Below are 22,108 nucleotides of genomic sequence, written 5' to 3'. Positions count from 1 at the left end.
TACTGATACGTTTTCTTTCTTTAATGTTTTTAATATTTTAGTGTTATACGTTTTCACGTAAATTATTAATATAATTATACAGTTAAAATAACTACAAAAAATAGGTCTATTCAAACTTGTCATATGCCATCTTCTTGGGAAATAAACAGTGTCAATATGGCCTTTAAAAAAATCCCTACTCTTGGGATAAATTAAATTCAAAAACCTAAGTTTTTCAGTTACAGAAACCTTTCTTGCTTAACATTTCTGACACACGTAAATATCTCAGTATAATCAGCTATTTCATTATTTAATCTTTCGTTACAAACTTCTCAACTACTATTTAAAAACTCAATTGCTTTTATCAAGGAAACTGACTGCTAACAAGCTATGAACATAGCAAGAGCGTTGTACTGGAAGGTGATCAATTGGGTCTTTTTCTTAAAAAATGAACAACATAATTTTTCACAACTTCGTTATCCCATATTTCCTACAAACCATTCCAACTTCTCAACAACGTGTGTTCAATATACGAGTTAGACATCTGCGAAATTCTAGGCGGAACTGTGGTGTTTATTATTACTGAGAAGTAAAAAACTACTTATCGTTCTCTTAATTTTAAACCAAAAATATCCCGATTAGATAATAAATAGGAAAATTGCTGAGAAACATGTGTAAGAAACCTTACTATTAAACATTAAATGGTATTTATTTCTATTTCATTACAGAGAAGTGTTGAGGGCTTACAACATTCCTATGGACTACATAACCCTTGTACTTCTGATGTGGAACTTTGGAGTTGTTGGAATGATATGTATTCACTGGCAAGGACCACTAAGGCTGCAACAAGCGTATTTGATATTTATTGCAGCGTTGATGGCTCTCGTTTTCATCAAATATCTTCCTGAATGGACCACTTGGGTGGTTTTAGCTGTAATATCTGTATGGGGTAAGTAATAAACATCTTTTGTTACTTTATCATGAAGAAAAGTAATAGCAGTGTAAAGAATGAATTCTTAGCGACAACACTTTTTTCCTTTAAATCCTATTATTATTATTATTATTATTATTATTATTATTATTATTATTATTATTATTATTATTATTATTATTATTATTTACTTTACTATATTTTATTTTACTTTCGAGCGAAGTATGGTGATCGTGATAGAGTCGAATTCAGGATTTCAACGGACTTAATCCGTTTCATGACCCCCTTATGTTGAAAAAGGGATTTTCGAATGCCTCCATCCGTTCATTTGTCCTGATATTTGTACACTCGCTTAGAGACCATTCAATGTATCCGCGCTCCGCAGAAGTCTTTTGAGTTTTCTTTCTACCTCCAAAACAAGAGTAGTTTACTGAAAAATTAAAATAAAAAGAGTTGCTTTTGTTTATATTTCATTAACAACCCCATACTGTGCTATAAGGCTTTACTCGGAAAACGTCCAGAAGAGGTTATTTACTCTCGTGATGAATTATTTCTTGACAGTTTTCTGAAAAAACAGGCCATTTTTTCATATTTCGTAAGTAAATCATTCATTAATATCGTGATAATTTATCTTGAAGAAAATCAAGAGGTATTTAAGTGTGAATTCCGTTTCGGACGATTTTCTCAAATACTACTCAGGCGATTTGTTTATACTTCATAAATAACTAATTAATAACCTTATAATGTAATTTCTCACAAAAATACACAAAGGGTAGTTTACTTTTAGAGGTCAGTTTTCTTTATGCGAAGTTTTCCGAAAACTCCTTATAATTCTAATTCACAAATATTCAGTAATAACTGCAGCATGACATGATTCCCTTTAATAAATTGGAGCGAGAAAATGTAGTGAGTTGGCCTGTATCTTTTATTAGCAATAGTTTCGTTAATTTGGAAATATGAGGGTCACACCCAGTTGTCCAAATGTAATGAAATTTTATAGACACACACGGTAATACACTTATTCGTACTTGTAACAGACTTCTGAAATAGATCTGCCTGTCGCATCCGCTTTCAAGCTGGGTACTAAAGTGTTGAAATTTCGAAGTTCATTGCTCAATTATAAGAGAAAGCTGGAAATAAGCTTACTAACGTTTACGTCCCTTCGCTAGTGTATTCCATATAGATAGAGTACAACAAATATGTCTGATTTATTTTACAGTTCTAACAATGATGAAAAAGATAGCAATACAGCATTATATAGAACTCAGAAGAAAGGTAACATGACAGTTTTTCCCGTTTATTTAAATCATAATTCGGAATCCCTCAAGAATGAAAAAAAAAAAAAAGTGCTACTGTCAACTATTGTTAGTTGGTTGATTGCAGGTCATCATTTCTCTCTCTCTCTCTTTCTTTCTTTCTTTCTTTCTTTCTTTCTTATTCAGGACTAAAGCTATATAAGACGGAACGTGATGCTTAAAGTGGGATCCGAAATGTTTTGGGTTTCCGACGAGGGCAAATACTAGCACTAGGAATCGAACTCAGAACCACTTAGCCACGAAGGACTCTGACAAGTAGGATATAAGCTTTTAAACCCCTCTTTCCTCCCTATCATAAAATACAAGGTTTTCTGTTCTTTGCAAGCCATTGCTGCAACGCCAGTCCTTTTGCATATAACTACTTTCTTTCCACCCTTTTCGTGCATCTGATAATATTTTTAGCATGTATACACAAATGGATACTGAGAAAAAGCACAAAACATACCTATAACTAAAGACTAAGCAAGAAACTTCACTGTACATGGCTGCTCTGTATGAAACTGAAATAAGGGTCGTGTTGTGTGGACTATCATGATAGACAAGCGTAACTGTAAACTTTATAAGGTAATTGAGGTATTACATAGCTTAAGAATAGGCTTGTCAAATATGATGCTACAAATGCATCCGCGTTGAAGTTTGTTTTGTTTTACGACGCCGATTGTGAAAACTTGTAGCTTTCTGTTAGTAGTTTTATCCATATATTCTAGAATTCAGAAATTTTAAGGATACTTAACACGAAAATTTGATTGAACCACAACTGAAATAACTCAGAATTGGTACTACTTGAATGACACTTTATATAAAGGGTAAGGATAAGGCTAGAGAAAAAAAGATAGCTCTATACAGCTAACCGTAGTCTAGTGGTTAGATTCACGTCTACGTGGTCCCGGGATCGATTCCCGGCCGGTGCTTCCCCAATTTTCGGCATCCACCCAGCGTCGTGAGGCAAACTGGGAAGTCTCGTGAATAAAAGACGTGACGGCCACTAGGTCTAGAAAGCTCCCGATACGCCGGTTAGCGATAGGGCGACGCGGCGCACTGACCACGCGTTCGTCGCTAGACTGGACGTAGTTCCACCAATCGCTAACAGATGGCGTGGAACAACTCAGGCCCACACATTGGGTCGTTAAGCCAAGTGGTTTGTTTATTCTATACAGGTAGTATATTCGTTACTATAAGGAAAGAAGTTGATCAGCAACTTTTTTTTTCATTTTCCTATTTTTAAAAACATATATGATACTATATCACACAACCCATACAAATTGCACGATGACTTGACTAATTCTCATTTAACTAAAATTATTGTTATTTATTATTATTATTATTATTATTATTATTATTATTATTATTATTATTATTATTATTGAGATACGTTTTTCGGCGTATAAGTGATTAGTATAGGACTTGGATCTCATGACTTATGCATTCATTACATGATTAACAAAAATTAAAGTCAAGAGTTATATGTAATTTTACGTCTCATTTAAAATAATATGTACTGTCGTCTTGCTAAAAGTGCGGTTAGAGGGTACTTCAGAAGCTTACGTTCTCCATTTGCAGGGACCCCTCTATTGCCATAACAAAAGGTTTTATGTATATTTTAGTATCCGTTCCAACTTATAGGTGTTAAGAACTGAACGATTGATTTTATGACTTTATAATAAAAGATGGCTTTGTGTTTCTATTTAAAGATCTTGTTGCCGTGTTGACTCCAAAGGGTCCACTCCGAATTCTTGTGGAAACTGCCCAGGAGAGAAATGAACAAATATTTCCAGCTCTAATATATTCCTGTGAGTATATACAACTTTTATAATGTTTTCATTATTTTTACAAATAATTGAAAGTTCGCGAATTAAAATGAAATCAATTAATATTACCCGTTTACTTAAACTATTATTTAAATAATCTCTGTTCGTGTTTCTTTCTGTTCGTCCACATTTTTTTTTTTTTTTTAGTTTGCAAGTTCTTTTTATTTCATTTTTAATTGATACTAATACAATTAATAATTTTAAAAAATCTCAGTTTAACAGATAGTTACACCAAAAAACAGTGTGTCATGTAATATATGTACCGAAAATCAAAAAGTATCCGACCTTAACCCGCAAAAAATAAAGCATCATACCTGTGAACTTCAGCTGCTAATTCTCTTCAAAGTATGCCCGTTGCGAGTGCACACGCTCATTCCTACGGTCCTTACAATGTTGGAAGGAATTTTGGAAGACTTTTAGTGGTATCGGTAGCAAGTATTTTGTTATGTTGCGATTTACCCCTTCTCTGCTCTGAAAAGAACAACTTGCTTTTGAAATTTGAGCTTCAAGAAAAGCCAAAAGTCACAGGGAGCCATGTCCGGCGAATAGGGAGCTTGACATGCTGGGAAATTTGGTATTTCCCCGAAAACTCTTTAACCAGTTAAACATCGTATGGTAAGTATGATCATGATGGATCTTTCAAGTTGCAGAACTCCAGACCTCCAGTCTCTTGTGACGTACTGCATCCCAAAGATGACGCAGAACTTCGAGGTAGCATGCTGGGTTCTGTTTGACTCTCTCTAGCGTACTCGTGATGCACTACAATGTTGTGTGGTTAAGAGAACAGTCAGCATAACCTTGATTTCTGAGTTTTGGATGTTGATTGCCTACCAGAATAGTCGTCACTGTCAGGCAACTTTCGGCCTTCTTTGAATCATACGTTCATTTCCGAAAACACTTTTTATCTTCCTAATTGAAGACTCACTGTAAAAAACAATGTAAGTGCCACCTGAAATCATTTCAGTTATTTTATTTTTTGAATACGTTTATGCCTTAAATTGCCATAACTTGGTTATATGCTAGGTTGTAGTTCTAAGCAATAGTATTTTCTATTTTTTTGACGCTTGGGCACAGATTTCTGTATTTTGTCTCTACTGTTGCAGCAACTTTTATGTTTGGCACTTACGTTGTTTTCTTTAGCGAGTCTTCAATTGTCTCAGCCCGTGTTTCTCCAAGTTTCTCTTAAAACCTGATGCAAACACGTTGGTCAACACGCCTACTCATTTTGTCCAACTGTAAAACAGGATAGCAATACAACACAACTTTCCAACACAAGGAACTTTGAACGCATGCTGATAATGGGTTCATGAATATTCCAGTCAGTCCTATTCCTCTGACCTTCTACGTGGGATCGAGAAAAATTTCAAGGTTCGATCCTTGTTGATCTTCGGTGTACGTTCGTATACAATGAAATAACCTGGACTAAGCCGTGAATTATATCAAACCTTGAAAATCTACAAAATTTCCAAATTTCTTGAAAATCGGACACCTTACAAATCATGGACATAAGTGAAATTAATACTAATTGGAAGATATTGGAAAATGGCGACCATTTGGCTCAAAAACCATTGGGAAGGTTATTTCATGTTGTACTGATATCAAGAGGAAAAATGACAAAACTTCCATAAAGATTTTTTGAAAAGTGAAGCAGCTACCATGTTGGAGAATGGCAACTGTATTGGTTAACCAAACTACGTGTGTTTGCAATCGCTCGAAACCTTACGTTTACTAATAGAAAAAAGTGAAAAATGCATATACATGTGAGATTATTGTAGAAATGTGAGAAGTGGACATGAAGAAGTGGCATTTTTTTTTTTAATGACAGCCATATTGTATTTGTAGTGAGAAACCCGACTAGTCCTATACCAATTTTTTACTACATCTTTAAATCTACTTGGGTGCAAACATATTTGTTTGTTTCATTGAACATGTTATCGGTTTACCGTGCTACTATTAGGAGAACAAGAGGAATTCCAAAGAAAAATGTACGTTTTCTTTAAATAATTATTGGGTTCTTTTTGTGTCTGTAATACATTGTTGTATGTTCAAATGATTCTGGTTATTAAATTACTATAAAGAATATTTACTAGTTCATTGAAAATCTGTTTGTATGGATTAAGGAAAATTATGTTGAAGATAGATAGTATTGAATAGACTTTCTAAGCTAGTTCGACTTTGTAATTACATAGATGTTTCTCTTCAGATATTTCAAGAGTATTTCAAAAATGTAACAATATGTGTTTCGTATTATTATTATTATTATTATTATTATTATTATTATTATTATTATTATTATTATTATTATTATTATTAATAATAATAATAATAATAATAATAATAATAATAATAATAATAATAATAATAGCATTTTCTTACGCTTACTTAATCTGTTTCTGTTTCAGCTACTTTTATGTACACATACGTGAATGCAACCAACACAGACGAAAATGAACGAACGACCACAGCTACATCAACAGCTGGAGCAACCCAACCCGATACAAGAACCACCAATACAGGTTTGTTTGCATCTTCAGTATTTTTATCTGAAATAATGGAACTATGACTAAAATATATTGTTTATCAAACTTCTTTTTAAATTCAAGAATAGTTTTATTCTTCTAATATGTACATCATCATCATCATAATAATAATAGGTATTCTGCCATTGACACGTCATTTGTTGCAACTAAGAAGCTTCCTTGCTCCACGGTTTTCCGCTAACCTCTTCGATTTCACGTACGATTTTTCTGTTTTGATATCGTCCATTAATTGTAGTCTTCTTCCTTGTTCCCCCTCTCTTTCCTACCATCATACCCTCTAACTCATTCCTTATGATACTGTTCGTTCTTAGCCAATGGCCTAACCAGTTTCTCTTCCTCTTCTTAATAATGTCTAAAGCTGTTCTTTTCTCCCCCACCATTTCTAAAACCGTCTCATTCGTTTTCTGCTCGACCCAGTTAATTTTCTCTATTCTTCTTCACACTCACATTTCAAAATCTTCCAGTCGTTTTTCATAATTTTTCCGTAATGTCCATATTTCTGACCCATACAGAACAATACTTCAGACGAAGCATTTTGTAAGTCTTTTTCTCTCCTCCTAAAGGCTTCTTTCGCCATTCCTATCCTTGCTTTTATTTCACGTTGACATTTCATATCATTACTAATAATACTAGTCACCTGTTCTATTTTCTTGCTCTCTTACTTCTATATTTGGCACCGACCGCTTCGTTCCAATCACAATGGCTTTTGTCTTTCTTACATTTAGTTTCATCCCATATTCTTCACCCTCTTTCTCAAGTTTTCTAACATGTTATTGATTTTTTGTTCAGATTCTGCAACAAGCACCATATCATCTGCAAACCGTATACACCTAATCATTCTACCTCCTACTGAAATGCCGTCTAATATGCACAAATAAATGATAAAGAGATTCTGGCGTTTGCTTTATACATTTTTGATTCTTCGTTCAAAACTGTTGTCTTTCATGACTAAAATCCAATTAGTTCTATAGTGTTTCTAAGTATATCTTTGAAATTTAAGTTATTATTGCCTAGCTGTTTCCTTCAACCACTGATGAAGAACAATAGTGGTAAGAGTACTTATTAGACAAGTAGTTAGGCCGAGATTAATTTATTTATTTAGGGTATACAGCGGGATGGCCATTTTACACTGGATAACATGGAAAGAAGGGAAAGGAAATTTAATAAAGAAGTTATCACCCTATATACCGGGTACATAAAAAAAAAAATGTATATCCTTTGAACTGTCATAGAAAACGTATTTTCTAACCTACAAGGTTAAATATTTGGGAGAAAGGTAAGGCTACAATCCAACTTGAAAAGTAAGTGTACTTTCTGGTCAAACTGAATGTTCCAAATAATGGTTAAAGTAAATGCTCAAAAAGATGGCCTTCGGTCTAGGTACATTTTTGAGTACGAGTCACAACTGCTTCCGTATTCTCATCAAAGTATCCAATAAGATTTATGCGCACCACCGTTTGAATCTTATCCCAAAGTGTGTTCAGGTTACGCGATTTACAGCGGTACACCTCATGTTATACTGTTCCCCATAAGAAGAAATTGAGCGTGCAGCGAACTTGATTGGTCTCCTGCGTCCTATCCACTGCCGTGGTACATTTTGATCTAGGTATGTTGGCACATCCCTATAATAGTGCGGTGAAGTGCTGTCTTGTTGATAATAGAACCTATCATTACCGTACATTGCATAAATGACAGGGAAAATGGAATCAGCCAACATTGTTAGGTATTTTTCTCCAGTTACAATATTGTCTAAACAGAAAGGTCCAGTGAGTCCCTAAGAAACCGATCACAGCATGCATTTACACCAAACAAATTTGCAGACTTTTCAGCAGTAATGTAGGAATTATCTTTAGTCCAGCACACACAATTAGACCTATTGACAGTTCCATTAAGTTTGAATTGTCCTTATCCGACCAAACAATGCCAACCATAAATCCCAATTCATGTGTAACCATCTCCTGAACCTATTCACAAAAATTGTATCCTACGATTTAGCTTGTCATCACGTAGCTGTTACACCATCCTTAGAATGTACACACGTAACTTACCTTTCTTCAATATGCGTAGCACACTACTAGCGCGTACCGCTCTCACGTGACTCTTACCTTGAAGATTTTTGTGATGAATGCTGAAACAATCCCAGCACCGCAACTGAGGATTCAGCACTTTTAGCCGTGCGACGTCACCCTGATTAGCCTAATTGTTATCCTTAAGAGAGACCAGTCCTACACCCAATCCCCATTGTCTCCGAACCGCGGCAACATTCTCAAACTTCGAATACCACTTAATAACCAGGTTCGACTCTTGAAAGCTTAAACGTCCGTCCGATACGTTGATATTACTCTCTTGCCTCAAACTGGGTTGCACAGTTAGACAATTCTGCTGCTACCTATTGAGTAAACATAACATTACCTTTTCCCAGAAATTTAATCTTGTAGTTTGGAAAATATATTTTCTGTGACAGTTCAAAATGTGTATACTTTTTTTGACGCACCCGATATATGTAAGGTGTAATCTCAGCATACGCGTAGTGAAACTGAGGAAAGATTGAAAAATTTCAGTCAGCATCGCCTACCATGAGATTCGCACCCGGGTCCTCCCAATTTCTAGGCGACAATGTAAAATGTTCATCAACGATGAGAAGAATTATTCCTTGATCGCATGGAACACATCGTAATTAAGTACTCACGTAAATAATGTTCCTTATAATGTATATTTCTTTCCAATGTTATATTTGATCAACGCAGGGGTGTATACTTACTTTTGAGCCACCTTGTATATTGAGATATTTCATGAATATCCTTTTTATAAACTACTCACCGACATAATATTCCTTAAAATGTGTATTTCTTTCCAGTATTTCAAATACGTCATTCGGCCATTTTTCGGCAGAGCTACACGCTTAAGTCGTTTTTTATTCACAGTTTTCACATCATTCTTGTAGCTTAACAGTGGTAAAATAATGAACATTGTGCAAGTGTATAATCCGAAGACTGTGAGTAAAAGAAACTACTTAAGCCTGTGGCCTTGACGAAATATGATCGAGCAACGAATTTGAAAAGACATTAGAAACAAGTAATAAAGAAGATAGGTCTACCGGTTTGATAACAATTAAAAACGATACGAAATACAGTGAGCAGATCAGTACGGGACTGTATACCTACTTTTGGACCACCTTGTATTGTGATTTTTCAAAATACTGTAAGAAATGAAGAATGTACGAAGAGTTATGAATGGTACGGAAATCGAACTCTTTTTTTGCCTACCGTGCTGCTCGCTCAGTAACAATATATTGTATCACTCTCGAAGTTGATTCTTACCCCTGCAGACTACATAGAATGTACCACAACCTCTGTTGTCCTTGTAAAAATGTACTACATAGACTGTACCACAACCTCTGTTGTCCTTGTAAAAATGTATGTTTCAGAATATAACTACATATCATTCAATTACGTTGTTCTTAATGTTGTCTTTCATTGCTTGTAGTGGACGATCCTGAGAGCGGTTTCTCTCAAGAGTGGCTGGAAACTCATGAAGAACGAGTAGCCCAACGCCAGGCAGAAGTAAATCGAAATGCTCCTCCTAGAGAATATAGACCACCCGAACAACAACAACTTTATGTAGAACTTGATGAAGAGGAAAGTAAGTATAGAATATTAGTCATGGTGTCTTGGTTACGGTTATAATCCTTTGGATGTCCGACATCTATCAAAAATTCGTTGTGCAGGTACCTAATGATTCCGAAACTTAAATATTTAGGTAGTAGAACTTTCACTGACTCTTGCACAAGGTGCGTTCTAAAAATACGATAATATATCTTTAGTTATTTTGCTTTATTTTGACTTGTAGAATAATACTCTGTGGTTCTTGGGCGTCAATAAATATATATATAAAGGGGATAGCCACTAGAAAATGTTACTTCCGAGGGTATTTCTTGATAGGATAGTTTGCCTCGCTATGAATTCTTCAGTTTTGAAAACGGACAGAAGTCACTGGAGGATAGTTCTTGGGCACAATGGACAGAGGCCACGATGTTTGTATCCTGTGAAAAGCCTTCTTATACGAGAAACCATCTTCAAATAGTCTGCCAACATTCTTTTCACGGTGCAATGAATGAATGCAAGGTTGCAAATATCCTCAACGGTCAGCTTTCTACCCTCCATGACCAGTACTTTAACAGGAGCAATGTTTTATGAAGTGGTTGCACAAATTGGGCTTCAGACCTTGACAGATCTTCAGTTGAGCACTGCCCGCGTCCCTATAAATTCATGCACCCACTTCCGCACTGTACAGTCAGTAACAGCAATGTCTCCACAAACATCCTTGAACTGGCGATAAATATCAATATGTTAAATTTAGATCAAAACTTCTTGGACACCTCTGTAATGGAATCCGTCATTTTAGGTCACTATCGAAAAAGTCTTTCTTTCATTGGTAAATGTATTAACGAATATAGAAACTTAAAATTTTGCACTGCTATACCGTAAAGTCTGTAGAGTTAATCCATATAAACTATTCTTATTAGCTTTTGAACTATGTCAAAGTGCTACATATTTTTAGTACTCATCTCGTATGATTTCTTGAATCCCTTTAGCTAGGTTTCCATAATAATGCTTGAATACTAATTGCCGTTACTTTATGCCTTCAGTGCATGAAGGCTGAGAATCAAAATTCAAGGCTTACGTCATCAACGTTCACAAGGCACATCTGTGTTTCGGGCAAGAAACTTTTTTTTTTTTTTTTTTTAACGTTCTATTGCCGTTTTGTTCTGAGAACAGACAGATATTTATTACCTGAACGTGTTGAGCTGTGTTCTTGTTATCAGCTTCAGTTACGGATAGCGGTATTATTCTGCCGGTTCGACCGAACCAATTGTTAACATTTGTAAGTAAAAAGATAATTGTCTGGCACTATTTTTGAAAATCTATTATACAAGATGAAAGATAACTCCACTTAAAAGCTTATTTTACAATTTAAGATAATAAGGAAAAATGTCCAGATAAACAGGTCTAAATCAGCGGCGTTTTCGAGCAGGAGCCGTGCGAAATATTGGCTTACATCTAAATTCAGTATGTGTCGAAAGAATAGAGATATTGACGACGGCTCAGAAGAATGTAAAGAAAGTCATATCCGACGAAAACGGTAGTTCAAACAGAATGAAGCAGTGCGAACTGCGCAAGGGGATTCCTCACAGAAAGAAGAAATTCACCGAATCAGATGACATTGGGGCAGTGGAAATTGAAGTGAGAACTTGCAAATGAAGATTCCTCACTGCGACGTCGGGGAACAATTCAGACGATAGGCCACACTACGAAACAGATGGTTTGTTAAATCGACAATACCGCAAGAAAGAGAGTAGTCTCTACTCTTGTTACCGACAACGATGTCCGAAGCACAGACAAATGGAGGAAAGGGAAGGGGAGGGGAAGGTATTGAATTTTATTTGAAGTCCTCCACTTTATATACATATGCTCACTTTACACACTTTATATGCTCATCGGACTGCACCTACAGTTTAAATTAAGATCCACAACACTGTGCTTCTATCGGGGATCGAACCCGCGTACTGTTGTTTATGACGCGGCTGCGTTACCAGTAAGGCACAAAATGGCGAGAAGGGGAGAGAAACTGTACACAGATCATGCCAGAAAGATACATGAAGAATACGTAGGTAAAACTACACATTTCTTTATCTCATTAAAGAATGTAGACGTTGTGGTCAGTACTACACTCCTTCCGTATTGTCTACTGACTAGGCATCCCTGTTTCGTAAGACATGGTTATATATATATATATATATATATATATATATAACAAAATATGGAGTGTATTTGCAAGGAAATTACACTGAAAAACAAAGAGCCATTGCTATACGGAGAAGGCACAATACTTAGTATGTTGACTTTCCGCGAGAAGCTTCCAGGTTGCCAGACCTACATTGTCTGTCTTAAGCAGTCCATGTAGTGAAGATAAATAAGTCTGCGTTGTGTGTTTTGAGATGACGTCCATAGTGTGTTGTGCTATGAAGATGGCCCAGTACACATATCACGAACAGATATGATTTTCGTGTATGGACAAGTAAGTGGAATTGGTTTGGAAGCAGCACAGCTATACCAAGAAAGGTACCCCAATAGACAACAACCGCATCACATAACGTTTGCATCACTATTTCATTGTTTGTGCGACTTTCCTCGCTGTCAAGACTGAGACAGACAGGAAGATCACATGAGGAACGTATGCATGAGCCACATGAGGAAGATCACATGAGTCGTTCATATGGAGAAACTTAACCTATGAAAAATGACTCTAATGTGAGTTTCAGGGAACTTGCCCGTCGTCATAATGTCAGTCATTGGACGGTGGTATCTCAAATGAACTGTTTTACTCTTATTACTTGCAGCGGGTACAGGGTCTATCTGCAGCGGATTTTCATCCCAGGTTGAACTTTTTTCATCAGTTCCGACATTTAATTCCAGTTTCTGTAGGTTTTATTTCCTCAATTTTGTTTACATATATATTTGGAAGGGATGATTTCCATAATAGTTATCTGTGATCTGTGGATAATCCACATGGAATGGTACAGACCCATTTCTAGCAGTAGTTCAGCATAAACATGTGGGCAGAGATTCTGGGTGACTGGCTCATTGGGCTATTTTTCTTTTTTCACAACGACTCACTGGGCCTCTCAATCTGACCTTTTTTGCGGGAGACACTTCCTACATTTCTTGAAAAGGTTCCCGTTGGCATTATAGCAGCACATGTGGAACATGCACGATGGTACTCCAGCCTGTTTCTGTCTTCCCGTGCGAGAATATTTGAATCCCCAGTTTCCGAGGGCGGTCCTGTGCTCTAGCTTGCCCGTTTGCTGAATTTAAACCCTCAGAACTTTTTTTTTATGAGAGCTTCTAAAGTGTTGCTTGTGCCACTCCGGTGCCAGATGTCCATACGTTGGAACAACGGGTACAAGCCGCCTATGACTCTTTGTCATAACGCCTATGAACGTTTGAACATGTGCGTCGCTCTTTGCGACGACGTGTCAATACCTGTGTGCCTTTCGTACACGTGGTCTCGGGTGCGATTCCCGATAGCAGAGCACGAAAAAATTACTTTCACTAAGCATCCATCTCCTTTAGCCTAAAGGAAATAACTTTGGATGTTAATTCAAGAAGTACATTTCAGTTTCGTGTGTCAACATCTGCATGCAAGTGGACATCATTTTAACCATCTTTAATTTTACTACAGATACGAATGTTACATGAATTCCGTAACGTGTAGTATATTTCTTTGTGCTAGTTATTCACCACGTAGTACTATTTTAGACTGTAATTTCCTTGCAAATACAGATCATATTTTGCTGTGCTTTCTGTTTTCTTTTTATTTGTTTATACCCATGTTTTATGAGCCGCGGTTGCCTAGTTGGCAAGACGTACTTTTCTGGAGCTAAAAATGCTCAAGGACAAAACGGAATTAGTGGTGGTGACCATACCACCTACATTCTTTCGTATTCCTCATGTGCTTTCCTGGTAACGTTGCCGCGTTGTAATCAAGAATATCCGACTTCGATTCCCGGTGGATTTACACACAACAGAATTCAAGATCCCCCCCACAACTTTCTGCAATTTTGTCTGTTTTTCGGACATCGCTGTCGCTAACAAAAGTATTCTTCTTGCGATACCGTCAGTCCAACAAACTACCTATTTTGTGGTATAGCCTATCGTTTAAATTACTCCCCAACTCCCGCTTGCAGGTTCCCATTGTTCATTGCATATATATGCCAAACGAAACGTCATTTTATATATTTTTCAATTTTCACTGTCCCTACGTCATCTGATTTGGTGAATTCCCATGTTTCTGTGAGGAGCCTCGTTGAGCAGTTCACGCTGCTCCATTCTGTTTGAACCATCTTTTTCATTGGTTATGGATTTCTTTACATTCTTTTGAGTTGACGTCAGTATGTCTATTCATTGGGCAGATATTACACTTAGAAAAAGATAAGAGGCGATATTTCGCATAGCTCTTTCTCGATAACGCAGCCGATTGAAATCTGTGTTCATTTGGACTTTTTGTTGTTTTACGATGTAGAATTGCGTCTTGAAGTTTTTTGGTGGGGTCATCTTTCAATCTTTATATTTTTGTTTTTCATTTTTTTTAAAAGGAGACAGTTAAAACGTGGTGTAGTTGGAATACAATACAGTAGGGTTTTTTTTTTTTTTTTTTTTTTTTTTTTTTTAATACATAATCTCGTCAAGTAATGTAATTTTGCCAATGTGCAGACGCAATACGTTCATGCAACATGCGTTTAGTTTCCTGTCAGAAACGCAGATTTTGCGTTGCTGACGCAAGCCAGTACGAAATATGGTCCCTGATGTATTTATCTATTTTCACTTACATTGGCGCCGCTGCTGTGTTTCAGTAACTAAAAGGAATATTTATTTTGCGTGGCGGAAAATTTTGAATATAATCGGAAGTTGCATGCCTTCAGATGAGAAATTTGCAATTACGAAGCTAACACTATATTACAGTTGTTAGTACTATTATTTGAATATATAGTAATAATTTTAATACTAAGTTACTAATCAAAGAACCAGTTGTTAAATGGTTTGAAAGACATCACTGGTTACAGAGTGTACTTCGTATCTTGGAAGAGGGTAGTACGTAGTATATCGTTTAATTTATCTGTGCGTGTGGCCAAGTAGCGAACTGATTTCCTTGTTTACAAGTACATGGGACAGAAAAAAACATAATTTTTTCTCATTTGATTTTGTTCAGCATGCCAAATTAAGTACTTATGCACATTTTCACAACTCGACCGCAATTGGTTTGGTAGAAAAAATAATTTAAAACTTGCTCCTCTTTATAAGATTTTCCTGTTCTGAAAAATTATAGAGTTTTACTTAGTCGTATAATTCAGTTCCTAATGAAAGTACAAATACGAATTACACCTCATGCGAATTGCAATTCAGTAACCTTTCCTTTGGTAGTTTGAATATTCTCAGGAAAAGGGAAATAACAGAAAAAGTTACGAAAATGTCAGATTCCTGAATTTATTTGCTTATAAATTGGCTCAGAGACAAATAAGAAAAAAGTTTATGCCTACCCTATTATATTTCAAAAATACAATGTGTTTTCACTTGTAATGAAAAAAATTGAATAGCTAATTGGAAGATATGTTCATTCATACACTTTTAATTGAAGTTTAGGTACAATTTATACTGCAGTTTGAATCGCAGTTAAGTGATCTATCCTCGTTATAAGCCTAATTTGAATACTTCCAAAAACAGGAAATAACAAAGGGAAATTTTGAAAATTTCAAGACTAATATGTTCGTTTCCTGATTTTATTCGCTTATAGTTCGGAATTCTTTTTAATGCATGTATTAGAAGTCTGCTGCTAACTGTGTTATCAACAGCATAAATGTTATTTTTTTTTTTTTTTTTATTATTGATGCAAAACTCTCACTTCTGGCCACCACTTCTTCCCTAGTTTACCCGGGGAATTTGCATCAATATAGATAATTACTGCAAATATTCTATATTTTTCCCAGATACTATTATAACTATCAACATAAAACTTACAATATAGATATACTATTATAACTATCAACATAAAATTTACAATATAGATATACTATTATAACTATCAACATAAAACTTACAATATAGATATCTGTGCGGCGTATGCCTTAATTGTTTTACATATCACGGAGACCCATGGCTGTCAAGTAAATAACTGAATAAATTATCAACGCAAGGATTTTAAGTAGAAATTTTCAAAATGCGTCTCCATTACTTATTTTTCGTAAATTGTGTCAAAGCATAACATATATTAAAAGAAAGCTTACTTTACTACAATTCAAACTACGTTATAGATTGTACTTGCACTCCAGTTAGAAGGTGTGTGAACAGTATCTTCCACTTCACTAAATTCAGTATCCTACTTTTTCATTACAAGTGAGAACATACTATATATATATATATATATTTTTTTTTTTCTCAGGTACTATTCGAGCAATGAACACAACTTTAACACTGTATCTTTGAAATATAATGGAATATGCCTAAGTTACTTTTGTTTGTCTCTTAACCAGTCTTACCAGGTTATAAGCGAATAAGATCAGAAACGAACTCTTAGTTGGAAAATTTTTAAAATCTTCCTCTGTTATTTTTCTGTTCAAACAAAAATTATACTAAAGGAAAGGACACTTAATTGGAAGTCAAATCTCATATTTCTACTTAAATGAGGAATTAAGTTACATACGTGTAAATGAAAGTCTACTTAGACTAGATTTTACCAGAAGAGATTCAAACCAATCACAGTCGAGCTGCGAAAATGTGCATGAGCACTTATCTTGACGTACCAAATAAAATCAAAGAAGAAAAAATACATTTTTTTCTTCTTCTTTATCCGAGAGTTTGCTTGTGAGTGAATATAGCATTTAGAAAGTAGAATTCTTATTGGTGACAGCGAATAGGAATCGTCGTCGAAATTTAGTGACCAGTAGAATCAATTACGAAGGTGTATAAGTAATACATAAATTTTCACTCGCATATTCTTCTACAAAAAACATTGTAGAATGCTGAAGACGAACCAAGAGAGAAGTAGCTACGTGACTAGGGTTAACCTAACACTAGCAGATATTCAGCATCTTATTTTCTGCTTGTATAAGTGCCTCAACCGAGAAAGTGACTATTTTATTAAATAATAACTCAATAAGTACTTCAACATGTAGTTCCATTATTATGTTTAAAATGTCCAAGGAACCAGTTTTAAGGTTTTGATTCCAGTTTGGCTGCAATTAACTAACATAGTGAATTGACTTATTTAGCCACGCGAGAATAAAAACGAGATCATGAAACATCATTGATAACTAGTTGGAGACGAAGAATTGTCGATATGATAAAAGAAAGCTGAAGTTGTCTAAACAATAGTTGAAAGTATTACTCAAAAGTGGAACGCATCAGGTAAGCCTTTTCATTCATAAGTATTATCTTCTGTTCTTCTGACAATGTTAGCGGTTTTCTTCGTTCACAATAATAGGTTTATTTTTTTGTTAAAAAAATAAGTTTACTTCATGTGGACTAATAATCCTTGTATTGTTTTAGGGGGCGTGAAGCTTGGTTTAGGTGACTTTATATTCTACAGTGTTTTAGTTGGGAAGGCATCTTCATACGGAGACTGGAATACAACATTGGCATGCTTTGTTGCAATTTTAATAGTAAGTATAAACTTTTTTTTTCATTGATGAACACTACAAACTTTATGTTCAATAAGTTTCATTGTGAAGTATTTATTAACAATTCAACTGAATGGTTCGTTCGTTATAATTTGGTAACAAACAGTATTAAATATGTGCAGAATTTATAATTATATCATTACAGTACGTGATTCACTTTGAAAGCAGCATATTGAAACCTCTACGACTGTCCAATGAGTAGCTGCAAACTTAAACTGGCCTGCGATTGTAGCATTTATTTGCGTAGAAAATGGGGAGACGTTTGTAGGATTCTGTATGTACTGGATGAGTCACACAACTCCGTGAGAATGTAGAATACTACATCGTAAAATTAAATAATAATAATAATAATAATAATAATAATAATAATAAATACATAAATAAATAAAAAGCCAAACCTCATCCATCAGAAGTTACAGCAGTATTTGGCGACTTGAAATGTTGTTACGGTGGAATTATGATGCGAAAGTTGATTATCCTAATGTAGCCTCAGATAATTAATTGTTCATGGGAGTATGACTGTATTCTACATAATGAAATGCTCTCAATACTGTGAAGGTTTTGTGGTACGTGTTCCGTCCTAGGCAGTAGTTCCAGGTGTTTTGTTGTAGCGGCTGTAGGCAGTAATGTGTGGTTATATTAGCCGACTGGATTTCCTCGCCTAACTAATGTACTATGCGAACGATGGGAAAACGTATAATCTTGAGTTATTCGTCAAGCCGTGACTGCTGTGATCTTTAGTGTTGCTTTCTAAAGATACGAGTATCTTGAGTATCACAGGAGAGGGGCTCAGTTATTGTTTGGTGAGCCATTTACTTTATCCTCTGTTAATTGTTTTGACAAAGCCCGAAATATCGGATGAAAGCTATGACAAATTTATGTAATATCTTAAGAAATGCAGTGCTATAGATTATTTTGTAATTAATATAATGTTACTATTATCTTCTGAAAAGTGACTCGCCAAGAAAATATTTATAAGTAAATTTACATTGTTGTCCGTTTCTCGAAAGTGATATCCAAATTGTTCCATTGCAAAATTAATTATAACATATGTGCGAAAAGATAAATTTTTGGAGGTCTTTTCTTCCTTTCTTTTTTACCATTGCAGTAGATGGCTAGGCAATTTCATTCCTACATTCGGTTTTTCTAGTTGTTCATTTGCTTATTTGGTGCAATCTTTTACATCTGAGACAAGATTAAAGGTAACTAATCCTTATCTAATTCATATTAAGAGTGAATATGAAAATTCAGCAAATTGAGAGTTATAAATTATTTCATAATTTATTGCTAGGTAGCATTGACCTGAAAAATCCATGCTTTACTCGGTATTGGAAAAAAGTGTAATTGAAGCAATTTGGTCGAAATATCTAACTGCAGAACATGTCAAAAGCATGCAAAATAGTATATGGTCCTTAGCGTTTGTAGCAAATGCCCTAGGAAAACTTATTGGCATTTGAAGGAGATGAGAGGAAATAAAAAAATAAGATCTAGGAATGTGATTGCTTCGAGTTTAATGTCCTCTTTCAGCGCCGAGGCTATATGAAACGTGAACCTACAATTTAAGGTGGAATCCGAACAACCATAATGCGTTCAAATTTCAATTCTTTCCCACGGGAATCAATCCAAGAATCCCGTGCACTAGAGACGCGCACACTAGCAACTAGACCAGCGGGGAGGGCTGATCTAGCAAAGTGTGTGATAACAATCCAGTTAAGTTGAATTGGTCTGATACATCAGACTGTCTAAAAAGTATTGCGCCTCTGGAGGTCAAAATAGAATAAATGTATTGGTTTCAAAATAACGTCGTGAAGCAGCATATATAAGTCGCACAATTCCATAACGTCTCTTGTTCACTTTTTGGAAATGTTTATGATTTATTAATATCTAATTTCAGCTAATTTATCCTATTTAATGTGCTCAGAAATTTATTTTATCTCATACAAAATTTATTTTAGATATTTTCAGGTGTACAAATTAAGATGGTTTAAAGGAAACTTGATTCCCCGAAAGTTTTATAAAGTAGACTAGAGACTTTTTGGAACTGGTCAACTCATGTGCTCAGTTTTATTCGATGACTTTCTGCCATCTTCTCGGCAACACCATTATCCCGTTGGGGGCGCGATGTCTCAGTGGTAGAGCATTCACCTCTGGTGCGTGGGGTCCCCGGTTCGATGCCCGCCCGCGCCAAGTGAACTTTGTGGTGGACAAACACCGTATGCATGTATTTTATCAGGGTTCTCCCGTTTCCTCCCACTTTATTCATTCCACCATTTCATCCATTTCTCATCATCGCCGTCTCCTTTAGCCTAGCCGGCATAATCGTGGGACGTAAAACTGAAAGATCTCATTTCGTAATCCCTGTAGTTGTAAAATTCCTATGGTTTCTGGTCAAAAAGTTGTGACACGTGCTTTTCACAGGGCTGTTTTGAAACTTACTTAATACCATTCAAGAAGTTCTGCAGAGGCCGAAACAAGTGATGGTCGGTACTAGTTCCGGGCTATACGATGGATTCATTAAAATCTCTCAGCGAAGTTGTCCTAATTTGTGATGGATCGTTAAAGATTTATATGTATGGCGTTGTCAGCATGGTGTACGACACGCTTTCTGTTGACTTTATTTATTTATATATTGTATTGTTAGGTGGAGTTGCGCTAATTGTCCACAATACAGGTTCGAGTGTTTGGTTCTGCCTGGCGACAGGAGATCATGATGCCCATCCAATCCCACCAAAGCATACAGGATAACCTTTCTAGGCATCAGTGAGGGGTTTACCACAGACTGCGAAGCTTCTCTTCACTTCGCCCACGCTCATTGGTTGTCATACATTGGTCATCACTGCTTCATAAAAGACTCGAGTTCGTTGGTTTTATTAGATTCGCAGATAGGAATTTGATCGAGTACATGTTTTTGAGTTAGATCATGTAGCACTCAAGAATCGAGCTTCTTTTTGTAGCTAGCTTTCTCCAAATTGTTGAACTCTGTTTGACGATGAATGGTTAGGTCATTGACGATGTCATGACTGCTTACATGCCGATCTTGCTCGAGTTTTGCCAGAATATCACCTACTTTTGCTGTGACAGGTCCCCCACAGTGAAGACATCGAAATTTCCAGAACGAGATCTATTAAACCATCTTCTGGCTGTATAAAGAGCACAAAATTCCTCACAGGCCTGCCAAGTATCTGTCCCTTTATCGAAAGAAAAATTGTCAAGTGCAGCACAGTTTTGTGGAAAGTTCACTCATCTTCAGGGCACAATACCTGATGTCTGGTTATAGGAATTCTGACATCTTTTGCATATCTACTAGCGTTAACTGTCAGCTGTCAAATGACGTTAAGGCAACTCGTGTGACTCATATACCTTGCGATTTGAGGCACTAACTCATCTCATGCGGAAAAGGTTCAATACTTTTTAAATTACTTTATATATGATCGTGTCCGGCACAGAAGACCCGGGTTCGAGTGTTGGCTGGAGCTTATGTGTTTCCGATTCCATGTTAAGCGGCAAGTCTACGTCCCATATAGCCTCGCTGCTGAAAGGGACATTAAACCCCAATCCAACCAATCAATAAGCCTGGCTCGTTTTTGTTTGTGCGGCATTAAATGAGAGTATTACTTAAAGAGCAGCATTGACATTTTAACAACTAATGGAAGTATGAGTACTTTTGATTACTATCTTGTGATATTCTCTTTTAACAGAGTTTTCTCATTAAACGAAAAGTTTTATGTATGTATTTATTATTTTTCAGGGCTTATGCTTGACACTGCTATTACTTGCTATCTTCAAGAAGGCGTTGCCGGCCCTTCCAATTTCAATAACCTTTGGACTTATATTTTATTTTGCCACAAAGGAAATCGTGAAACCTTTTGCAGATATGTTAGCAAGTGAACAGGTTTTTATATAGAAATAACTTTGTGGAAAAACATGTGATGTGAATATTGTGATGATGGCATGGTTGCACAGAAAAGCAATATATAAAAAAATAAATGTTTGCGAAATGAGTTTTAAAAGTGTAATTTTTTAAAAAAAGATATAAATATGTCAGATATAAAACTGAACAGAATTAATGTGTGTGTGTGTGTGTGTGTGGATGCTATGTGGACAGTTTGAAAAAAAAAATCATTAATTAGCATTTATAAAAAATTGGGTATTAGTTTATATTTTTAAAATTGTGAGTAACTTGTGCTCAATATGTTTAGTAATACTTAACGCAGTGGATGCATTTTCAATAGAACCGTAATCTTACAAACGGATGTCCAGTACCAGGAACAATGGGCGAAGTTGTCAGCTGGTACGTATTA

The 22,108-nt window shown here is 35.7% G+C and overlaps 1 protein-coding gene across 1 annotated transcript in view; it reads left to right on the top strand.

Annotated features, from left to right (window-relative positions):
- Psn (presenilin) overlaps positions 1 to 21,877 on the top strand; it is a 39,896-nt gene extending 18,019 nt beyond the window's left edge. The window contains exons 5-10 of the mRNA XM_081730640.1: positions 708 to 928; positions 3,918 to 4,016; positions 6,437 to 6,550; positions 10,061 to 10,216; positions 17,677 to 17,789; positions 21,556 to 21,877. Coding sequence (XP_081586766.1) covers positions 708 to 928; positions 3,918 to 4,016; positions 6,437 to 6,550; positions 10,061 to 10,216; positions 17,677 to 17,789; positions 21,556 to 21,711 — 859 coding nt within the window. The 3' untranslated portion in view covers positions 21,712 to 21,877. The remainder of the gene's footprint in view (positions 1 to 707; positions 929 to 3,917; positions 4,017 to 6,436; positions 6,551 to 10,060; positions 10,217 to 17,676; positions 17,790 to 21,555) is intronic.
- The last annotated feature ends 231 nt before the right edge of the window (positions 21,878 to 22,108 follow it).

Source organism: Thermobia domestica, chromosome 11 (genome assembly GCF_964235325.1).
Source record: "Thermobia domestica chromosome 11, izTheDome1.hap1.1, whole genome shotgun sequence".
NCBI lineage: Eukaryota > Metazoa > Arthropoda > Insecta > Zygentoma > Lepismatidae > Thermobia > Thermobia domestica.
Note: the sequence above shows the minus strand (reverse complement) of the source record. Positions and strands in the feature narration are given on the sequence as shown.